At 45.5% G+C, this 21,309-nt stretch overlaps 1 protein-coding gene across 2 annotated transcripts in view; it reads left to right on the top strand.

Annotated features, from left to right (window-relative positions):
- Nucleotides 1–21,309, top strand: part of PLCD1 (phospholipase C delta 1) — a 300,096-nt gene that overhangs the window by 59,804 nt on the left and 218,983 nt on the right. Inside the window, exon 1 of one of the 2 annotated variants that reach the window (XM_086940886.1) lies at nucleotides 20,713–20,915. The exons of the other annotated variant lie outside the window; for it this stretch is intronic. Within the exon in view, the coding sequence (XP_086797012.1) occupies nucleotides 20,816–20,915 (100 nt within the window). The 5' untranslated portion in view covers nucleotides 20,713–20,815. Of the gene's footprint in view, nucleotides 1–20,712; nucleotides 20,916–21,309 lie in introns of those variants that run through there. 2 annotated transcript variants of the gene reach the window in all.

Raw genomic sequence — 21,309 nt, forward strand, 5'->3', positions numbered from 1 at the left:
GAGAGCAAAAAGCTGCCTGTAGGTGTGCATGTGACACATATAAAAAGCATTAGTCTTGTTATATAAGAAGGTGAGGGTGAACATGATGTTTGTGCTTTCAAACCTGCCTGTTTGGCTTTACAATAGTTTACAAACAGTGAAACTTTGGGGACAAAGTATATTTACAAAACTTAAATGAATTTAAACGTTGATCTTGTGTGTTCAGCTAAAAGTAATTTATGGCAGATCACAACTTCCGGGTCTTAGTTGCAAGATTTCCTAAAAATTTGGCAGCAGTTCTAGAGAATTTAGAAATGTCACTACATATTTGGACAGATTTGGATTTCAAATCCGGACTTAGTTGATGACAGAGCCACTGGCAAGAGGAAATTTGATTTCTAAGTGATCACCAAATTCATTCACAACACAGAATGATTATTTTTGTGCGTTGACTGCTTCATCGAATATTTTTATATACTATTGTTTTTGCAGCACAATTCATGCTACTATGGGGGCAAAGATGGCCCCCAAATGTATCTTGACCTCTCCGAGGTTAGGCAATGCGTTGTATTTTCCAAAGTGTGCATTTTAACTGTAGTTTTTACTGCATAGGGAATGAATCCCTTTCTAGAGGGAGGTTTTATCTTAATGGAAACTGCGAGCCAAGGGTACTTGTCAGGTTTTAGGTCTGGCATTAGCCAAAACGTTCTGATTTTATTAAAATTAGATATAAAATATACTTTTTTATTGAGTCTTTCAGTCAGCCCTCTTCATCCACTAATAATAAGCCTCAAAAGCGGAGTATTCTGGCCACTAAAAGGAGACCCTGGCATAAACTCACGGTGGAAGCCTTTAGAGATCAGTACAAAGTTCCCCTGTATGGACTCACTACAGGAGATATAACAACAGAGTTGTACAGGTTTGAGGAGGCAGTTAGGGATGCAATAAATACTATCCCCCAGAAAATCTACAAACCCCGCCCAGCTAAAAAGCAAGAAATCTGGTTCTCGGAAGACCTAAGATCTTTGAAACAAAATACTAGAAAACTGGAAAAATTATGGAGACGGTCTAGAAGGCTGGAGGATAAAACACTCTACAAATCCTCTCTTAAGTTGTACCATAAAGCCATCAGGACTGCTCGGAAAAACCATATTGCAGCACAACTTATAGAGGCAGGGAAAGATTCTAGAGTTTTGTATAACATCTTACAAACCTTTACCAGACCAGCAGCCTGTGAGACTGCTGAGGTAGCCACCCAAGAGCTGTGCAATGAGATCTCTACCTTCTTTATGAAGAAGATAGAGGCTATCTATGAGAAGATAATGGCCTCAAAGACGGCTGAGGGAATGAATAATAACAACAGATCCCAGTCGAGTGTACAATCAGGACCACCTACTCAATGTCTCTCTAGCTTTCCTCCTATCTCTTTGGAGGAGGTAATCTCTTTGGTTGCACAGATCAAGAGTGGAAGTCCTTATGATAGCATTCCTGCCCGTATCTTGCCTAAGCTGGTAGAAGTTCTTGGACCAGAAATCCAGAACTTGATTAATCTTTCCCTTTGTACAGGGCAGGTCCCTATGGACTGGAAGAGGGCGTTAGTAAGGCCACTGAGGAAAAATACTGCCATTCCCTGGACGGAGTTGGCGAATTTAAGGCCCATCTCTCTTCTCCCCTTTTTGGGGAAAATTATAGAGAAATATGTAAATCGCCACCTATCCAGCTATATTGAGCTAGTAGGCGGTCTGGATCCATCCCAGTCGGGCTTTAGACCAAGACACAGTGCTGAGACCGCCTTGCTGTCAGTCGCAGACGATCTACGCATGTTCCAGGATAAAGGTCATTCTGTTATCCTGGTTCTGCTGGATCTGTCTGCGGCGTTTGACACCGTGTCATACGACATCATGACAACCAGGCTAGTTAACATCGGCCTGGAAGGCAAGGCGCTGTCATGGCTGAGGAGTTTCCTGACAGGTCGTACCCAAAGGGTCACCCTGGGGGATTATCGGTCAGAGGAGTTGGAGATCTCTAAGGGGGTGCCACAGGGCTCCTGTCTGAGCCCTACTCTTTTTAATATCTATGTGGCCCCCCTAGCTAACATCATGAGATCGTATGGATTTATTCCTGTGTCATATGCAGATGACACCCAACTCCTCTTTCCTTTTGAAACCCTTACGGTGGAGGTCAGGAACTCCTTTGCTCAGGGGATGAAGGCAGTGGCACACTGGATGGCATCTAACCTCCTGCAGTGTAATGTTGCAAAAACGGAGGTGATGCTGTTCGGTGAGGCCAAACTTCTGTGGACCCCAGACTGGTGGCCTCAAGATCTTGGCCCGGCTCCAGAGCCCAAGCAGGTAGTGAAAAACCTTGGCGTCCGACTTGATCAGGAGATTTCATTAAAACATCATAGCAATCAAGTGGTGGGCTCCTGCTTCCATATCATCGGGATGCTACGAAAGGTATTTCCTCTACTACCAGACTCTACTAGGAGAACTTTGGTGCAGGCCCTAGTATTGAGTCGCTTGGACTACTGCAATGGGTTGCTGCTGTCAACAAATGAAGCGGTAATCTCTAGACTCCAGGTGGTCCAGAATACTGCTGCCCGTCTGGTCCTGAACCAGCCCTCTCGCACCCCCTCTAAACCCCTTCTGGAGAAGTTACATTGGTTATCCATCAAACAGAGGGTGAAGTTTAAGATCTGCTGTACTATGCATAAGTGTCTACAGGGAAATGGTCCAGCAGATTTGATTAAGAAATTCTCCTGGTACACACCGACACGCTCTTTGAGATCTAGTGAGCAGGCATTGTTACAGATTCCAAAATTTAGAAAAGTAAGACAAGGGGGAAGATCTCTTACGGTTGCTGGTCCAACCTTGTGGAACAGCCTCCCACTGTTTCTGAGACAGTGCAAGGACCACCTTCCTTTTAGGAAGCAATTAAAGACATTCCTTTTTCAAAATTGATCTATGCTTATGGTTAGGGTCCGCTATTTGCTTTTCTTTTTTGGTCGCCAAAGGCGCGGAGATACTCCTTCGGGAGGTGATCCTAGCGCGGTACAAACACGCAAATAAATAAATAAATCAATTGGTCTATTATTGTGTTGTTCAAATTTTTCTTCCCCCAACTACAGCATGGAGCAGTGGGTCAGCCCACGTCTGTCATTCACTAACTTCACTGTGAGTGAGACTATTCAGCCCTTTCACAAGAAGTACATACAAAAAAGTGGTTCCCTTCAGTGCTAGCAACAACTATGGCAATATATGTTTTTTGAGTCCATGAATTATTTTTGCAGATTTTTTTTTTAGATTCACGATGGCCTAGGAGTTCCCTGGCAATAAAGTTTTGTAAAAAACATGGGGTGCCAGAGAGCCGGCAAGCAAGATGGCCGCACCTGTGTAAGGCCCCTGCTGTCTGGGATCACCATCTGGATTAATCCTGCTCCAGATGGCTATACCCTGGCATGTTTGAACTGACATGATACAACTAAGGTGTGCTGGCATTCCAAGAAGCCCTAAATGACTGGATCGATCTGCTCCAATGGCAAATTCGTGATCCACGACTGCGGATTGAGAGGGACTACTGCATTTTAAGATGGAGGCCGCACTGTGAGGATCAGGCCAGGATAATAGCCCACGCTGAGGTGTGCAGGTGTTTTGTGGCTTAGCAGGCGAAAAGTGTGAGTGATGTGCCCTGAAAACTGACCTGCCTATTGATGAAGGAGCACCCACCTGGAGGCTTTGATGGGCTGTGGTGCTACAAGTGGGTGCCTGTCTGTATAGCGTCTGGTGGCACATCGAACCCAGAGGCGGCCTGCTCCTGGATGGGGCTGTGTGCCTCGACTTGCTCTGCTGCCTGGTAATCCTGAGCTGTCTGGGGCCTGCTGACTTATTAGTGCAGCCCTGGCTGTTCTTTTCATAAGGGGTCTGCCGTGGATGAACCAATGGGATGACCCCTCCACTGGCACTGCTGGGTGCCCGCCCACTTGCCTATTTAGGTTGGCTGCTGACAAGAACTACAGGCCCGTTGAGGAGCTGTAGCGGCCCTCAGGAGTGTCATCTGCACCCCGACACAGCATCTCCTTTTTTGCCCTGTATTTCTGCTGTGAGAAGCCGGGTCAGTATATGGTGCTCACTTATGTAAGTGTAGCAGCTTGCACTAACCTGGGCAACCCTTTTGGTACTTTTAGGGGTTTTAGATAACCATAGAAAACTTTCTAAGTGGTAGCTGTGGAGAGCAGCCCTCAGGCTTAGTCTAGGAGGAGTGCAAAGCTCTCTGTTTGCCAGTGTCTAATCCTTTACTACATGCTAAATGAAAAAGAACCACACAGTGTATTTATAAAAATAGATATTTATTACAATCACTCCCTCTCATGTTACACTATCTCCTACCCTGAGATATAATCACAATTCACACAATACTTTGGACATAGAGCAGCAAGTAGCATCAATACACAGTGCTCCCCAGGGGGAGACCAGACAATATATCAAAATAGTGGAATGTAAACCACGACCTAAGTCGAGACTGGACCCAGGAGACATAGAAGAGTCGGGGACCCCAGAAACCACCCCAACTGAGAGTCTAGGAGCCCACGGCAGTCGTGGGCAAAGAGCATACACAGTCGCGTACTGAATACAACTCAATGGGTATGTCGCGGTTGCAGTCTTACCACCAGAGGAGGAAAAGAGTTGGTTGGAACCCATACGTAATTTCGCGTTGAAGAGTACCTGAAAGCAGAGGGTACAGAATCCATGCCACCCAGGGGTGATCAGGAGGCACGGAAGACGGAGGCCACTCAAATTCATGGATGTTGGTAAAAAGGTGATGAGGAGCTTAAAGCACTGTTGCACTGAGCTACCGTGATGCTGAGGATGACAGACCCAGTCCGTTCCAACCAACTGCGTCGGCGCAAATCAGTTATAGCAGGGACAGACTCATTGACGGAAACTTTTGATGCGTTTGCCGTGCTGTGAAGCGATGCAGCAACACGGTGCACAGGGGTTCGGTCACAGAGACCCCAACGAGGGATACTGGCCTCAACTTGACAAGAGGACAGGTCAGGCCTTGGGGAGAACAGGACCACCACTAGTGTTAATGAGCCTTTCTGGAGTCCGTGGGAGCCCAGGATCTGCAAACCTGTCAGCTTTGTTGTGGTGCCCATGGATGCAGAGGAGTGACTCCTTCACTCCAAGGGAGATTCCTTTGGAAGTCTTTTAGATGTCCACAGGCCCAGGATGGAACCTCTCTGGAGCATGGACACCGATGGTGCAGCGGGTTGCAGGATGACGAGGTCAGGAGCAGACGGAGTCTTTTCAGTTGCAGTCTCGGTCCCCAAAGCAAAGGGCGAGGCGATCAGTCCGGCACGGTCAGCACCACTCAGTCAGGATGTCCAGATGGTCAAAGTTGAAGTGGAGTTTGAGTTAAATCGAATCCCATGACGAATCTATGGACCCACCCACAGGTAAGCCCTTAAGTACCCTAAGGTGCCGGTTGGGACAATTCCATGTCCTATGTCCAGTTGTGCGCCAGTGTGGGGAGCCAAGGGCCCCTTGATAAGGTTTGAACTGGAGTATGCAAGGAGGGCACCAAATGTGCCCTTCCAGCAGACTATGTGGCGCTAGCATGCGCCCCCCACCCGGCCCCAGTCTGGGAGGTGGTCACACCTCCCTGTGACAGGAAATGTATTATCCTACCTTCCCCTGCTTGGCCTGGCCCAGCAGCAGGAGGTCAGAATTGTGTCTGTGGTCAGCAGCGGCCCTACGTTGCTGTCAGGCTCTGTAAGATCGGTCCTGGGACCATGGAGGACTCCCCGGAGGGGCCCTACCATGGATGGAATCATACCTCCAACACCGGGTACGCTGATACCAAACATGCCCAGGTTTATTTCAGCCAGTTTAGAGATGGTCATCGCCTAATAATGCATGGCCCCTCTTTATCATAATAGCTGATTCACTCACAAAGCCTGGAGAACGGACTCCGGGGTCTGTAGGGGTGATCTGTTCATGCAGGACCACCCTCACACTCAAAACTGCACCCTGCCTTTTGGACTGAAAGGCCTGCTAGAGGGGTGACTTATAGGTTTCCAGTGCAATGTTGGTAGATATACGGACAATTATATCTTTTGTGAGAGGTGCATGCACCAACTCACACAGGCTGCAATGGCAGGCCTGTTATCAGAGTTTGGAGGGTCCCTTATGGGTGGCATAACATATGCTGCTGCCCATGGGGGACTCATGTTGTACCTAGGCCCTAGGTACCCGAGTATCATATTCTAGGGACTTACTAAGGTATAGCAGCAGCTAATTAGGAATGTCCCAAGTTACTCACCACAGCCAATTTAGGGAGGAAGCACAGTGACTGGGGCCCTGATTAGCAGGATCCCAGTCAGACTAGTCAGAAAATAGTGGAACACCAGCAAAAAGTGGAGGTAACCATGAAAGCAGATCCTACTTTCCTACATCTGCCACACACCCAGCTGCTGCCCAGAGAGCCCTTGGTCTACTTGTGACCCTCCTGGCAACTCAGGGAGGCGAGGCAAGACCATGGGGATGAAGGTGTACTTCACCCCTTCACCAAGGTAGCTCCCCACAGCCCTCGCCCTAATATATGGGTGGTGAATCCTAAACAGAGAGCTGATTCCAACTGCCTACACCCTGTAGACAGCACTGCCATAACCAACGATATGGGTACAGCTGAGGGCAGACAGACAAAACTACCCTGTGAGTACCGCAAATCCATTTGCGCACATAGCAGCAGTGCTGACCACAGTATGTCTGAGGAATCACAGCCTGGGGCGCAGACTAGTGCCAAAGACATGAAGTCACTTCTCATAGAAATGCAGCACAGTCTCACCCCCATCAAGTCCAAAATGGACTCCATGTGCTCCCGGATGGACTCCATAACCCAAAAACTGGAGAAACAAGATGGCTGCATTGGGGAGGCAGACACAAGAGCTCCATGCTTGAAGACTTGACCTCTCATAGAAGTGAACAACTCGTTAATATGGAATGTATTTTGAAAGTCATACCTGCCAAAAACAAAGATTTAGAGGCACGCTGGCGCAGAAACAACATACGAATCCTAGGCATGCCTAAATCCGCTAATATCAACAGGATGGAAGACTTAGTGGAACACTTGCTCACAACACTATTCGAGGAGGCGTCTTTCTCCAAGATGATGGTGGTGGAGAAAACCCACCACTCGCTTGTGACTCCGCCTCCTTCCAGGGCTCCGTCAAGACCAATTATAGCTCACCTACTCAATTATCATGATTGAGACACCACCCTCCAGCTGGCCAGAGAGAAGCTCTTGCTTAACTTTGATGGGTATGCAGTATCTAAATACCCAGAATTCACTACGGCAGTGCAAGACCCCGGCAAGAAATATCTCCCTCTCAAACCGAAATTACAGCAGGCCAACATATCATACACCATGGTACACCCGGCCCGCCTCTGTCCCAATTATTATGGCAAACAGCCCATCTTCACTAACCCGTTACATGTCAGCGACTTCCTCAAATGGCAAGTTCATCCCGACCACTGACGCTCTGGCCTCCCTCGTTGCCCTCAGAGCCTGGTTGATGGGAGGAAAACCAGGTCCTGATGGGACTCACTTGTGGATCGGGCTAATACTTACAGGGTTCCCAAATTAATGAGTTGTGAATGGCCCATGCCTGCTGGATGGAAACCCCTTAGCCGATGGGATATATGATTGTCAACAAGACATGCTGTTACAATGCCGAATGCAGCTCTATTATAGACTTCAACCCTACTACTTACAGCCACCTATGGACTCTAATCGATCCCCCTGGACACCCCCGTTAACTCGAGGAGGAACTGCTGAACTCACTGGTGGCACCCCTAAAGTAAAGTAAGTAAAGTAGTAAAGTAATGTACCAGCAAATTGATTGTTGCATCAAAAGTTGGGACACAATATATGCAAAGTAGGCATAACAAGAGGTAACAGCACAAATACCCCTGTAATTCGTCACAATCCATATCAAAAGAAGTCTTACAAGTAGTGCACCTTAGCATTGTGTGGAATGCCTGCGCCAAGGTAAAACAGGTGCAAAAAATGGTTAAAAGGAAATTGTGTGCTATTTTCGAAAGCAATCCGTGTAAAGTGCTGTGAAACTAACACACTTTACTCGAGTGACCCTTGGCGGTTTTCTGCATTGGATACATTTGTAGGGAGGGTGTGGCTCAAGCACAACTCTCATACAGAACACCACTAACGTGCCTCTGCAACATGGGTCAACGCTAAAGTATATTTAACGTCACACTAACATTACATTATTAGCACTTGTCCGAGTAATGTCATATGGTGCATTAAAAATGAGATGTTCTCATATTTTGCTTTCCCATTCTCGTTAGGCAACGCTGCAGATTTTCGTATTTCTTGATTCTTGCTAAATCTACCCATGGGCACCAAAAATGGCAGGGATATTGAAAGTGACATCACACACCTTTGGACCTTTACTTTCACTCACAAGCTTACACATACACATATATTCACACATAACACAATGTGTCTCACATAAATATACCCTCGCCTGCAAGCACATACACAGCATACATTTAAAAGCGTTTTTTACTTATCTCAGCTGCCAGGGAGGGTCATTTTCCAGCTAATTGTCCGTATTTGTTTACAATAGTGAATAATGTAGTATTATTCCCTATTAGTGTAATAAAGAAAATGATAGAAAACAAGGAAAAAGGAGCCCCAATCAACGTCCATAAAGATAAGGCAGTGCAAGGGGTCGCAAGGGGCAGGCCAGGGGTCGCATGTGCGACCCCTGGCCTGTCCATGAATCTACACCTCAGTAAGGACAAGAAAAACAAAAGCTTTAAATAGAAGTGTGTCCTGAAAAGTGCACATCTGTTTAAAAGACAAAATATGCAATTTCAAGGAAATGTAGCAATCACAATTTGGAATGTTGGCATGATCAAGGGTTGAGCGTGTATGTGGTATTTCGAATGCAGCTCTATCACTGTTTCATTTCAATGCTCAGTGGTCCTCATTGATGTGGGAGAGCTGTAGATATTTCGTTCCAGGTGTTAATCAGTTGCACAGTATGGCGTTCTTGCTCTTGGACATGCATTTCACCCAGGGCATTAACCCCTTCGCTGCTGGCCCGTTTCCGCCGCTGTGCGGTAAACAAACTAACAGGGTGGGGCCGTGACGAACCCCAGCCGTCATCAGCACACGATCACCGCGGAGCGTGACGGCTGGGGTTCATCACCAGCATGCAAGGGGTTAATAGAAAGGAGTTGAGACATGTTGCTCATGTGACCCAAAGTCTCCCTAACTTTATATATTTATAAAGTTTTTTATTGCGCAAACAAGACCCATGCGGGTATCAGAGTGCTTTATGAGTAGGGTGTGGATACATCAGTAAAAGACAATAATAAAGTGCATTTACCCTAAGGTAAACTTTCCAAAGCGGCAGGTGACATGTATCCGCATCCCGTTTTGGTATCCCCACTGTACGTAGAGTGGGAGCGTTCTATACACACACAATTATTTTTCTATCTACCGGTGACATTCATTCGAATTTGGATGATACTTAAAACATAAATACGCAAAGCAAAAAAAATTATAAGGCACGAAGGGCAAATACAAACAAAATGAAGCAATTAATTAAAAACTATTAACAAGAAGCATCTGTGCATCCAGGTTTAACATTGCTGTGTGGAATGTTGTCCAACGAGGAGGGTAGTGGCAGCACGAGAATTATATGTTAGGACAAAATGACTTTCTGGTCCAAAACAAAATATACTTTCAGGCGGACTAATTTAAAGGGACTTACTATTTGTTTCAAATAAGGCATAGTCTGAGCTGGAATAAGCTGAACGCTGGTTAAAAAAAAATGAATTTAGTTGTTGTTAGATCTGGGGGTCTCTAGTTGGCAATGGTATTCACCTTTTTCCGAATAGGGACCCTTACTTCTAAGTCAGGATAAGGGGATTACACTCCTTAATAACCCCTGCTCACCCCCTTGGTAGCTTGGCACAAGCAGACAGGCTTATCTCAGAGGCAGTGTGTTAAGCATTTGTGAATATACACAGTAATACAGTGAAAACACTACAGATGGACACAAAAACAGGTTTTATAAAAATAAGTAGTCTTTATATAGACTTAAACACAAGACCACAAACGACAAAAATCCACAATACTACACTTAAGATTGCTTAAAAGATGATTAAAGTTGCTTAGTTCAAGTTATTGGTAAATGCGACAAAGTTCTCAACAAAGTTCCTGGATGCGTAACGCAAAGTAAACAAAAGGCTCGCAAAAGGAAAGATGCGTCAGTTCCATGACCCGGGGGAATGGGTGCGTCCTGCCTCAATGCTTGCGCAGAGTAGGGGACTCGTCGTGAGCCTTACCGGCGCGGAGGTGATGCGTACATTCTCGGCCTGCGGGCCCGATGCGGTGCGCAAGATGGCGCCTTGATGGGATGCAATGATCTGGTTGCGATGTGGAAAGATGGCGCCCTTGATGCGGTGATGCGATGATGATGCAATAACGCCCTGGCAGTCTTGCGACGACTCTGTTCTTTGGAGCTGCGACAGGCCCTGCGACATGCTTCTGCGTTGATGCTATGGCGACCCTCACGATGGCGTCACGCTTCTCCGGTGAAGCGACAGCAGGCAGCTTCGATGAACACATGCTTCCAGGGAGATGCTGCGAAGGCTCGCTTCTCCGGCGTTGTGATGATTTCAGCTGCGGCGACACGCTTCTTCTCGATGCGTTGCGCTTCCAGCTCCCAGCTTCACGTAAGTGTCTGGAGTCAGAATTCCCAGCAAGGAAATTCAGGATGGAGCTGGAGGTGAAGTCTTTTGTCCCTGAGACTTCAGCAGGAGGCAAGCACAGTTCAAGCCCTTGGAGAATATTCTGTAGATGAAAGTCCTTACAAAATTCCTTCTCCTTTTCCTTGGGAATGAAACAACCACTGCAGGCCAATCCAGCAAACAGCACACTGGCAGAGGGGCAGTGCAAACTCCTGCAGCTTTCTTGGTTCTTCTCCTTGGCAGAAAGGTTTCTTGTCCAGAAGTGATCTCATTTCTTCAGGGTCTCAATATTTATACCCCAAAATCCTTTGTTCTCTGAAGACAGAGAGGCCCCTGCCTAGTCCAAACCAGTTCCTGATCACTTTGTTTACATGACTCTCTTCTTCCTTTCACTGTGCAGGGCAGAGACATCAGCCGCCCCACAGGAGGTGGAGCCAGCACAGGAGAGGGAAGATACAACTCTGGAGCACTCTGTTGACATGATTCCTCCTCTCCTTTCACAGTGCAGGACAGAGACGTCAGACAAGCCACAGGGGGTGGAGCCAGCATTGTAGAGGGAAGGCCCAGCCCCATTCAGGTCCCAGGTGCAACTCCTCCCTCCCATCTAGATGCAGATCTCTCTATTTACCTCCTTTCTGCCCCAGCCTGTCTCCTGGAATCCCCAAGCCTTGTCACTCACAAACCCAGACAAGGAATACACAACCTAGCAGAGGCAGGCCTGGATAGTTAGGCAAGAAAATACCTACCTTCTAAAAGTGGTATTTTCAAAAACAGAATATTAAAACCAACTTTACTAAAATATGTATTTTAATATTCTGAGTTCAGGCATACTAAATTCGAATTTCTATCATGTTCCCTGAGTCATTTAGGATTATAAGAATGTAATACTTTAACTGCCCATTCTGGTCTACGAGAACAGGTAGCCTTCAATAGTGAAAAACGAAAATGGCTATAATTCACTCTTAGAACATGCTACACACATCAGAGCATGTCCTACCTTATACTTACAATGCACCCTGCCCTTGGGCCTACCATAGGGGTGTCTAATATGAAGCAAAGGGAAGGTTTAGGGACTGGCAAGTGGTTGCACTTGGCCAAGTAAACATGGCAGTGCTATACTGCACACAGGCCTAGCAATGGCAGGCCTGAGACACACTTTACAAGCTGCTTCTGTGGGTGGCACAACCAGTGCTGCACGCCCACGAGGAGCATTTGATTTACAAGCCCTGGGCACACATGGTGCACTGTACTAGGGGCTGACAGATAAATCAAATAACCCAATCATGCAATAACCAATCAGTACATCAATTTAACATAAGGAGCACTTGCACTGTGGCACTGATTAGCAGTGGCACAGTGCCCAAAGCATAAATCCAGCAAAAACATATCAAAACAGAGGAGGCAATCCATCAAAATGGAAGGGAGACTCACGCCAATGATGCCAGGTCTAACAGTTGTTAAATCCGGGAAAAAAATGATATGGAAAGAAGGGACATTTTGTGCTATGACGAGGGTCTTGTGAGGGATACCTTGTGTAGAAAGTAGGAATATTTTAATAACAAACATGTCGGAGGAAAATGTACGATATTCAAAGTGCCAGTGAGGAAACATTTAGCTGCCAATGTGGAATGATTTCGCTCCAAAAGATGGACATTTTGTGTTCGAGTATAGTGTATTGTGGTTGTATTTATACAGCGAGTCACTTCCGTAATGAGGGGCTCGAGTGTATTTGCAGACAGGTAGCACACTACTCCATGGGACTGCTATGGATGAGGTAGTGTGTGTCTGTCATGTGGCCTACGTGGGTAGGGTTTTGATGACATGCTCTTGTAACTGCACATGGAGTGAATTTGACCAGAGTCAAAGGTAGGACGTGTAAGCATTAATTTCGAGTGAGGATAAACAGAAAACGTGTGGCCTACATTTCAAGGGTCTTAGTGATGTGCGTTTTTGGCAGAGTCTGCTGAACCCTATATAAGCTTGTGTGAAGCTCAGCACGTGCATAGGTGTAGAAGGAAAGTGTAGAAATGCACACATTTGCACATGCAAATACCTTTAATCTTTGAGGCTGTATGTAACATACTTGTGAACTCTGTTCAGTATGAGCATAGGACGGTCCCCAGTGCACTAGGTGCTACCTTTGGGAGGTGTAATATTGCAACAACTGTAGTATGTACTCAGAGCAGACACTGGAGTTACTGAAGAGTAAGCATGGGCGAATTTTGCGAATCTCGCGTTCGCGAATTTTGCGGATTTGCGAACTCGCAATCCGCAAAATCCGCGAATTCTCGCGAATTTGCGGATTTTTTTTTGTGTTCGCGCAGGTTTCTGCCAGTTCGCGAGGGTTTTGTACAATTTCGCAAACGCGAACTTACCTGTCGGGTCGCAAGTTTTGCGAACTTGTTGTTTCTACGTGTCCAGCCTGTTTGGGACACTCTTCTTCATCACTGCCACTCTCTGTCACCACTGCCACTCTCTGACTACTCATGCCACCCTCTGGCCCACCCATGCCACCCTCTGTTTCATCACCGCACCCTCTGGTTGTCCAGTGTACATTATTTTCGGCAAAGCAAAGCACACCTTCCCTGCCTCAAGTGACCTGAATTAATTTTTCGGCTGATTAATGTGTCACAGAATATTTTTTTAGCTGGCACCTGCTTCATTAGTGCTTCATGATTAGTGATCTTTTGCACTTGCTAAGTGCTTTCATTGTTGCAAAATTAGTTACAACACCTGCCCTGCCCCAACTGACAATAATGAATTAGGGGCTGATTAATGTGTCACTGGATTTGAACTTCCAGCCTGGCTCCTGCTTGTCTGCCTTAGCTGTAATTCAGGACCTTTGTGTAACTATTCTGAGGGTCAGAGCAGGGTCACATAATAGTTGCAAGTAGGCAACTGAACTCTGGAGGGGCCCCTCAGGAAGCACTACAGGAAATGGCTACTAATGATGAGCTTGAACTTTTGAACCTGGTAAGTAGTTTCAGTTTTGCTAAGATCGTATTTCTGCAATTTAGCGCTTATTCGCGGGGCGCGAAGTTGAACTGGGAAGCCGCGAACTCACGCGAACAGTGCGAGCAGGCCATAAAATCCGCTGCTCGCGGATTTGCGGATTTTGCGGGAAATTCGCGAATCTCGCGGATTGCGAATTTACCGAAAATCCGCAAAATCCGCGAGCGTAACGGATTTTCCGCCCATGCTTACTGAAGAGCAATCTATAGCACTGGGTGTTGTTCAACCAGCCATGGTGTATGCTCCTATGGGTCTAGTGTGGTGTAATAAAGCAGCAACCATTATATCAAATCATCATATGTGCAGAGGAGACCAAACAGGTGTGGCATGGAGCAAGGCACAGTAATGGGAACCATACAAACGTTAATCAGAAATTAGTTTTTTTTTTAATGATTCTAAATGACTGCTAGGCCAAGATCTGTATGGATTGACAGGTAAGAGGGATAAAAATGGAGGAATTTTAGTAATTAGGTTTAAACAGCAGCAGATATGCATAAGGTTGACACTAAAATGTTCGTGTGTTCATATTAGTGTATTGATTTATCTTCTGTGGGTGTTCCTGACAGTGAAGCCTGTCAGGCATTCAAGTAAGAGCTTACATCTATCGGTTATATAAATGTTGAAATATGCAAATTTCGAATTCATTTTTTTTACAAACCCCAAAATAAATATGGATAAGTACTGATAAAATTAGCAAAAATAAATATGGATAAATACAGACAGAAAAGTAAAGAAACAATACTATAAAACAGGGAGACATAATTATAATCAGGGCTACAGAGGTTACGTGCTTCTGTGGATGGGCGTTTTCCCCATAACTATGGAGTTACCAAACTTGCCACATAGTCCATCTGTTATAGAAATTGTAGTTTACATGAAAAAAATATTATGGTTCTGGCTCAACCAGATCAAAAGTTACCAAAAAATAAAAGTGCTGCATTTGGTGCAGCGGCAGAACCTTTGTAAACATTAACTGGGCACATTTCAAAGGATTTATTGCTGCATTATTGTGTTAAACTGGTTCTAATGAATTGGAAGCTTTGCTCGAACATTAATATGAATTCAAATACCAATACAGTGTACAACACTGCCACAAAATGTGCTGTAATATGATGCATAATTTGCAATCTCTTGCTGCATAATTTAATCAACACCACCCCAAAATGTGGTCCTTCCTTGCCTCATAAATCCAGTGCCCCAATTTAAAGAATACCAAGCCATAGTCCACTCTTCAGTGCAGTTGCACACCTATCAACATCAAACGTGAAAAGATAGACATTTGGGGGTAACACAGTGGACATGGGTCAGTTAGCACTAACATTTTCAACATACTGGGAAGGTATTCTTAACAGCAACTATACAGCATCTTAAATTCTGTGCAGAGTTTTTGGGCTGTTTCCTAGGTAGTGCCAGCACTTTAAGTGAGCTGGAGCCCCTTGGGTGTCAGATCCATTAGGATGCGGGACGATTGGTCGTGACATCTTTACAGACGAGGACTCTATTTTGGGCTCTTATTTTGATGCCTGGAATTCTCACTACTTTGATGTGATTACTATCTTTACTTTTAAGGATCTGGTATCTTACCTCTTACTTAAATTGACAACTGTGAAACTGCGGGACATTGAGACATATGGAAGATTTGTGAAATCTAACAGTTAAATATATGAAATTATTGTTGAATATCAGTTACTGAGGAAACCGCTGTCAGTAGAAAATTGCTCGCGGGATAACAGACATAGATGCTTTTTGACCTGACGAAGTTCCTCCCGGAATGAAACGCGTTGGCTGATGTCCACAAAAGGATTTTCATTTGAAGACTTAATAAAGAATACATTTGGATTACACCTGAGAACTTCTGACACCATTCTGGTGCACCATCCTCCAATTTCTGAATTCTCTTATCTGGTATCCAGTGGGGTATTTGTGCGGCATACCCCGGACGAGTTTTCCACAGACAACTTATATATTTTTTAACTTGGAAATTGAGGTGCAGAACCTTGGTCAGTCGCATTAGGGTTTGTTGTATCATAAAAATTTACAGTGGCCATCGACCCAGATCTACTTTTACTCCAACTGTACCACCTGAGAACACTATTGATATTTTCTACAAATTAGTCACAAATGTTCTTTATAAATTAGAGAGCAGGTGGGGTAGTAAGAGGAGTTTTACATGTTCTGGTAGTGAAAAACTTTTACATTTGTTTTTCACTACTGCAAGGCCTTCCTCTCCCATAGAATAACATTGGGTTACCTTATTACATTTAATAAGTGATAACTTTTGTTTGAGAACAGGTAGAAAAGTAAGTCATTTTTGGTCTCTAAGTAATATTAATTGAAAATCCTCTCTAATGGTAACGTCAGATTTAAGATCGCAATTCTGAAAATGTCACTTTAAGAAAGTAGCCATTTTCTACTCCTAACCATTTGACGCCTGCACCCTGTATCCAGGGACACATGACTGTGATTAGCATGGCGGATGGCATTTGTGTATTTCTGCCAGACAGGGAGGCAAAGAGGGATTAAGTGTTGGAAGGATGGGCCATCCTGCCAGGATGTGTGAAGCAGAGCTGTTCCCAGCCCAACTTACATTTCAAAGGAGCTGCCTCAGGACACTCACAAAGTGAGCCCAGACCCGGTGAAGACTGTGCAGGGAAATTCCAGACCCACCTGTTGGGGGAAAACTCCAGAACTTTCTTCCACTTCAAAGCTGGTACCAGGTATAAACCCTCAGACCCACTGTTCAGTTCACTCATCGACCTGTGTAGGATACTCAGTTGGCCTGCACTTCAGAGTACTGACCTGCTGCTTGAGGCGTGCTTTGTACTACAGAGCACTGCCCTTCTGCAGGAAGGGTGCCTTGCTACTTGAACCCAGGACTACCAGAGTGATTTCAAGGGCAAGTTGGCTAGCCTGCTGTTTTGAGTTACAGGGACACAAAAACCTCCAACAACTTGAACCCTGCACCTGGAACCTGCCTGAAGTGAGTCCTACTCTCTGAGTGGGGTGCACCCAAGTCCTAGACTTATGGAAGTGGTGCTAAAGGTGCCAAACAGCCTAAAACCAAGACTTGGGACTTAAAAAATGTTCAACCAAAAAAGACCCTGAAAACCGAGATGAGACCTACCTAATTGCTGATCCGCCCAAGGTGCATCGCCACTCAGCCTGACTTCTCGGTAGCTCCCGCTACGTTCTTCTCCACAGCAGCTCCGCACAGAACAGGTTTTCCTGCTGTTGAAAAAAACTCTGGTCCTTGTGGAGCCCTCTTCTGCAACAGCTTGCTTCTTGGTACCACTGGAATTTTTAACTTCCAAAAAAGAGACTAAGTCCGAACATAGAAATCTTCACAGTGACTTCGTCCAGTGGCTTCCCGATGATGACACCTCCTCCTTAGACACCACCGGCAGCCCTGCCTCGCTGAACTTTACCTTCTCAGACATTTTTTTAAAAGAAATCCTTCAAAGTCTGAAGGTAATCGGAGACCAGGCCCAATCCATCTTGTGTATTCGAACCGCACTCCTTTCAAGTTGGCCATAACTTTCGACTTTGCCCTGGTCTTGCACGACTAGATATCCAAGGTTGGTGCTTTGATATTTTAGGTGCTAGTTTTTACTAAAAAGTTTAAGATTGCATAACTCAGGTTTCTGCTGATTAGTCTTTTGCTGTTTTTGTGCCAAATAATTCATTGCATTGTACTCTATTTTTCTTAAATTGTAATGGGATTTTTCTTGTGTTTTGTTTTCACTTTATTACTTTTTATGTGTTGCATAAATACTTTACACATTACTGCTACCAGAGGGTTAAGCACATGTCAATTTAGTGACATTTCGAGGTTCACCCTGACAGGGATTGGGGTTGTTGCTTGAGGAAGGCTAAAATTCCCCTCAACCAAAAACTTAATTTCTAACAGTCCTCAGCAACACTTGCAGGGGTTGGAAAATCATAAAAATGTTACTAGATCTGCAGGTCTAGTAACATGAAAAATGTCCTCGATATAACTGTAACTACTTGACCTTTTTCTCTGAAAGCAGAGCAAATGTAACAAGAGACCAAGATTTAAAGTCATCTTTATTGCTCATTCACTTTTTGAGTAATAAAAATGCCTTTAAATCTTGTTTTCTTGTCACATTTGACCACTTGAGAGACAGAGGACTAAAGTCAGTTCATCTTCCTTCTCGCTAGAAAGGGTGAGTAGGCCCTAAAAATAGTTTGTCCTGCATAAATCTGGCTCTCCATAGCAAGCGGGCGAGTGGATTTTTTGAGCCCTGACTTGGTATCTATTATCTTTGTATTCAATACTTCCTATACTAGGTATATTCAGCTTCCCTTTCCCTCCAACCTTTTAGTCACTTTTAAAACACTTGGGTTGACACATGGTGTTGTATATCTGCTTTATATCTGTGTTTTTGGATCACTACTGAGGGAACCTCACTAACTAAGGGTTGTTTTTAGATAGCTAAGTAGCATGCAAAACCCATTTTCCAGATGGCCTTTCTTATAGGAGAATGCATGGGGTACTGCCCTTTTCTTTCCAAATACCAACACTCCTAGTCAACACACAGACAGATCCGCAAACATCAGTTCTTTGGGATACCTGGATTCGACATCTTTGTATATTTCACATTACCTGTCACAAACATTCTTGTTATGATTTGGATGTGGCCTATGAATACAAATACTGTATTTCTATTTTTTGTTACATAGTATATCATCTATATATAGTTGTACCTATGGTTTTTAATAAGTTTTGCATAGCCTTGAGAAAGACCAACGGGACAAAACAGGCGTTGGTTGTATGGATAACGTGTTCTCCTTATTTGCTCTTTGCATTAACACAAACATGTTTTAAACAGGAAGACCTTGTGGAGCTTTGACTCTTTGTACATGTAACATAATGGAGTGCTCCATTGCTACAATTATTTATCTTGTGAGACCTGCGGTCATTAGGATATCAGTTTGGATGAAGTCCTTAGGTAGCAGGGTGGTTGGGCATCATGGTAGCACCACTTCTCCTCTGAATTGACTGGCAAAAGTGCACCTACACTTCTATCATTGGATGTGCAGAAGCCTTTTCCACAGCTAACATGTTTTTTTGTCTTCCCTATCGGGCCCTATATTCATAGCCTTAACTTTACAGGCAAAAAACACTGATCAATTTCTGAGCAAAGAATATAAAAATGTTAAACTAATCATGTCAGCGATTTAATTTCTGTTTATATTTCATGGTTTCCTTAATTTTCCCTTAGAGTGTTTGCTAATTCCAGGATGCTATGTTTCTGTATTTTTTTTTAGTGTAGCATATTACTTCTGTATAGTCCATATGTTGAACTGAGTGCCACGATTGAAGGCCTGTTTCTCACCGTGCCAGTCTACGGGTTAGAAAGGAATGCAGAATACATGGTCATCCAATCCTTGGCCTCTCTGCAGAGTGCAGAGAGCAGTGGTCACCTATTCCAGTTGCAATTGTGATTCTGTGCAAATGTCTATGTAAGTGGAACACAGTTACCAAAATATTGGCATGGCGCAAGTAAAAGAATACGTAATGCTTAATTAAAGGTTATTGGGTGAGTTGTGTTTGCCCGCCATAAACCACTGCCTGCTTTCAAATTCCCTGTGCCACATTACCATGGCGGGGGGGACACCGGCGGACAGAAAGACCGTCCGCCGGTTTTCCACCCGGTCGAAGCGTCGACCGGTCGGAAAAGCTGCTAACATGGTGGCGATGTCTGGGACATACGGCCATCCATATTAGCATGTCTGCGGGGACATGCCTTTCTGTGGCTGCAACGCCGCCACGGAAAGGCAGGCAGTTCATGCAGTTGGGGGCCCGTAGCGGGCCCCCAGGGATTCTGGGGGGTGCACATGGGGGGGGGGGGGGTACTTATGGTACCCCCTGCAGTTCCATGCACAACATGGCAGGCACCACGCAGTGCCTGCCACGTTGTGCATGGAAGTGCACGACATGCCTTCTTGGCATTGCGGCGGGTGGTGCTGAGAGCACCGACCTCGGCAATGTCAAGAATGCAGAATGCACCCGCCGGTGTGGCGGGCGCATCCTACTGTCAACAACGGGACCCCCCCACCATTGGCGGGCGGTCCTGCCATCCTAATTACCCACTTGGTCTCTATAGGTTCTCCTTTCTCCACACCACAGCATCTCTCTACATCTTCCTCTTCCCCCAAACCTTCTTTCCTCCACACACCCCCTTTGTTCCTGCCCTCGCCAACTCCCAATACGCTTTGATGTAATGCAAAGTAATGTACTGACATCAAAGGTACTACGTAAGTACCGAATGAAACACAGTAATTATTATTTATTTTATTTAATGCGTTTTTATAAAGCGCAGACTTTACCCGAAGGTGTCAGAGCGCTTCACAATAGGAACAGTACTGAAACATGAGGAAAAATTGCAAGTCAGCATGTTACAAAAGCAAGCATTACATTACATAAGGCAATAGTGACAATTGTGCATGAAACGAGAGCAAAAAAAATACAAGAGGTGGCAAACGATACGTTATAAGAGGATAAAAAGTGACATTTGTGTATGTTACAAAAGCGTACAAAGTGCAAATAGATGTATAATACTGCACTAAATGGCGGATACTCAAAACACAAGAACAAACGTTACGTTACATTAGGCAATGGTGGCAGTTGTGCATGTAGCAAGAGCAAACAAAGTACAAGAGGTAGCAAACAATACATTACAAGAGGGAAAGTGATGTGTGCATGTTTCCAAGGAGTACACAACTTCCCTGTTCCTTCTCCGCCTCCTATCTTCCAATTGACTCCACCCACCTGCCTCACGCGCGCGCCTCCTTTTCAACTCCCACCTTGCCCCTTCCCTCTGGAGTCCCCTCGGCCCCACCCCCTTTTCTTGCCTCCTTTCGTTAGCCCCTCCCACTTTTCTCCCTAGCCCCGCCCCTTACCTACCCCACCCCTGGCTCCGTGACAGGGACAGACACTGTTCCAGTCACACGCAAGTCAACACCGGTGAGGGGCAGGCAGAGCCCCGGGGCTCCTCGGAACACCAGAGCCCGGCAGGATGCAGTGCATTCGGAGGCAGCCCAAGCCCAGCAAGTCCGAGGAGCGGATCCTGCAGGAGGAGAGCAGGAAGGTGGCCGCGCAGAACGGGAAGATCCTGGGTAAGGAAGCGGCGACACCCACCCGCCCCCGCGGACAGGTTCCGTGACAGCGCACCGCACAGGCAGCCCGAGGGGACGGACGGTTCCCTCCCTCTGAGGTGGCAAGTCCTGTCCTGTTGACGCAACTCCACTGTGCGCAGTTTTACTGTTCCCTTTTTATTTGCATTCTTGATTTCAAGCAGTAAAAGTTGTAATTGCGGTAGAACTGCTCTTGATTTAAAGTTGTAATTCAAGTAGATTTGCTCGGCTGCCCATTGACCGCAGGTCAACTCGAGTCACGCTTTCAGCCAAATCTGGATTTTGTTTTTATCCGAGAGCACTTTTTGGCATGCAGCGACTTGTAGTTTGGCTTGTAGTAGCTTCAATTTCCGAGTGCCCTTAGGCTTAACCAGAG

The sequence above is a fragment of the Lissotriton vulgaris genome, chromosome 10 (genome assembly GCF_964263255.1).
Source record: "Lissotriton vulgaris chromosome 10, aLisVul1.2, whole genome shotgun sequence".
Classification (NCBI taxonomy): Eukaryota; Metazoa; Chordata; class Amphibia; order Caudata; family Salamandridae; genus Lissotriton; species Lissotriton vulgaris.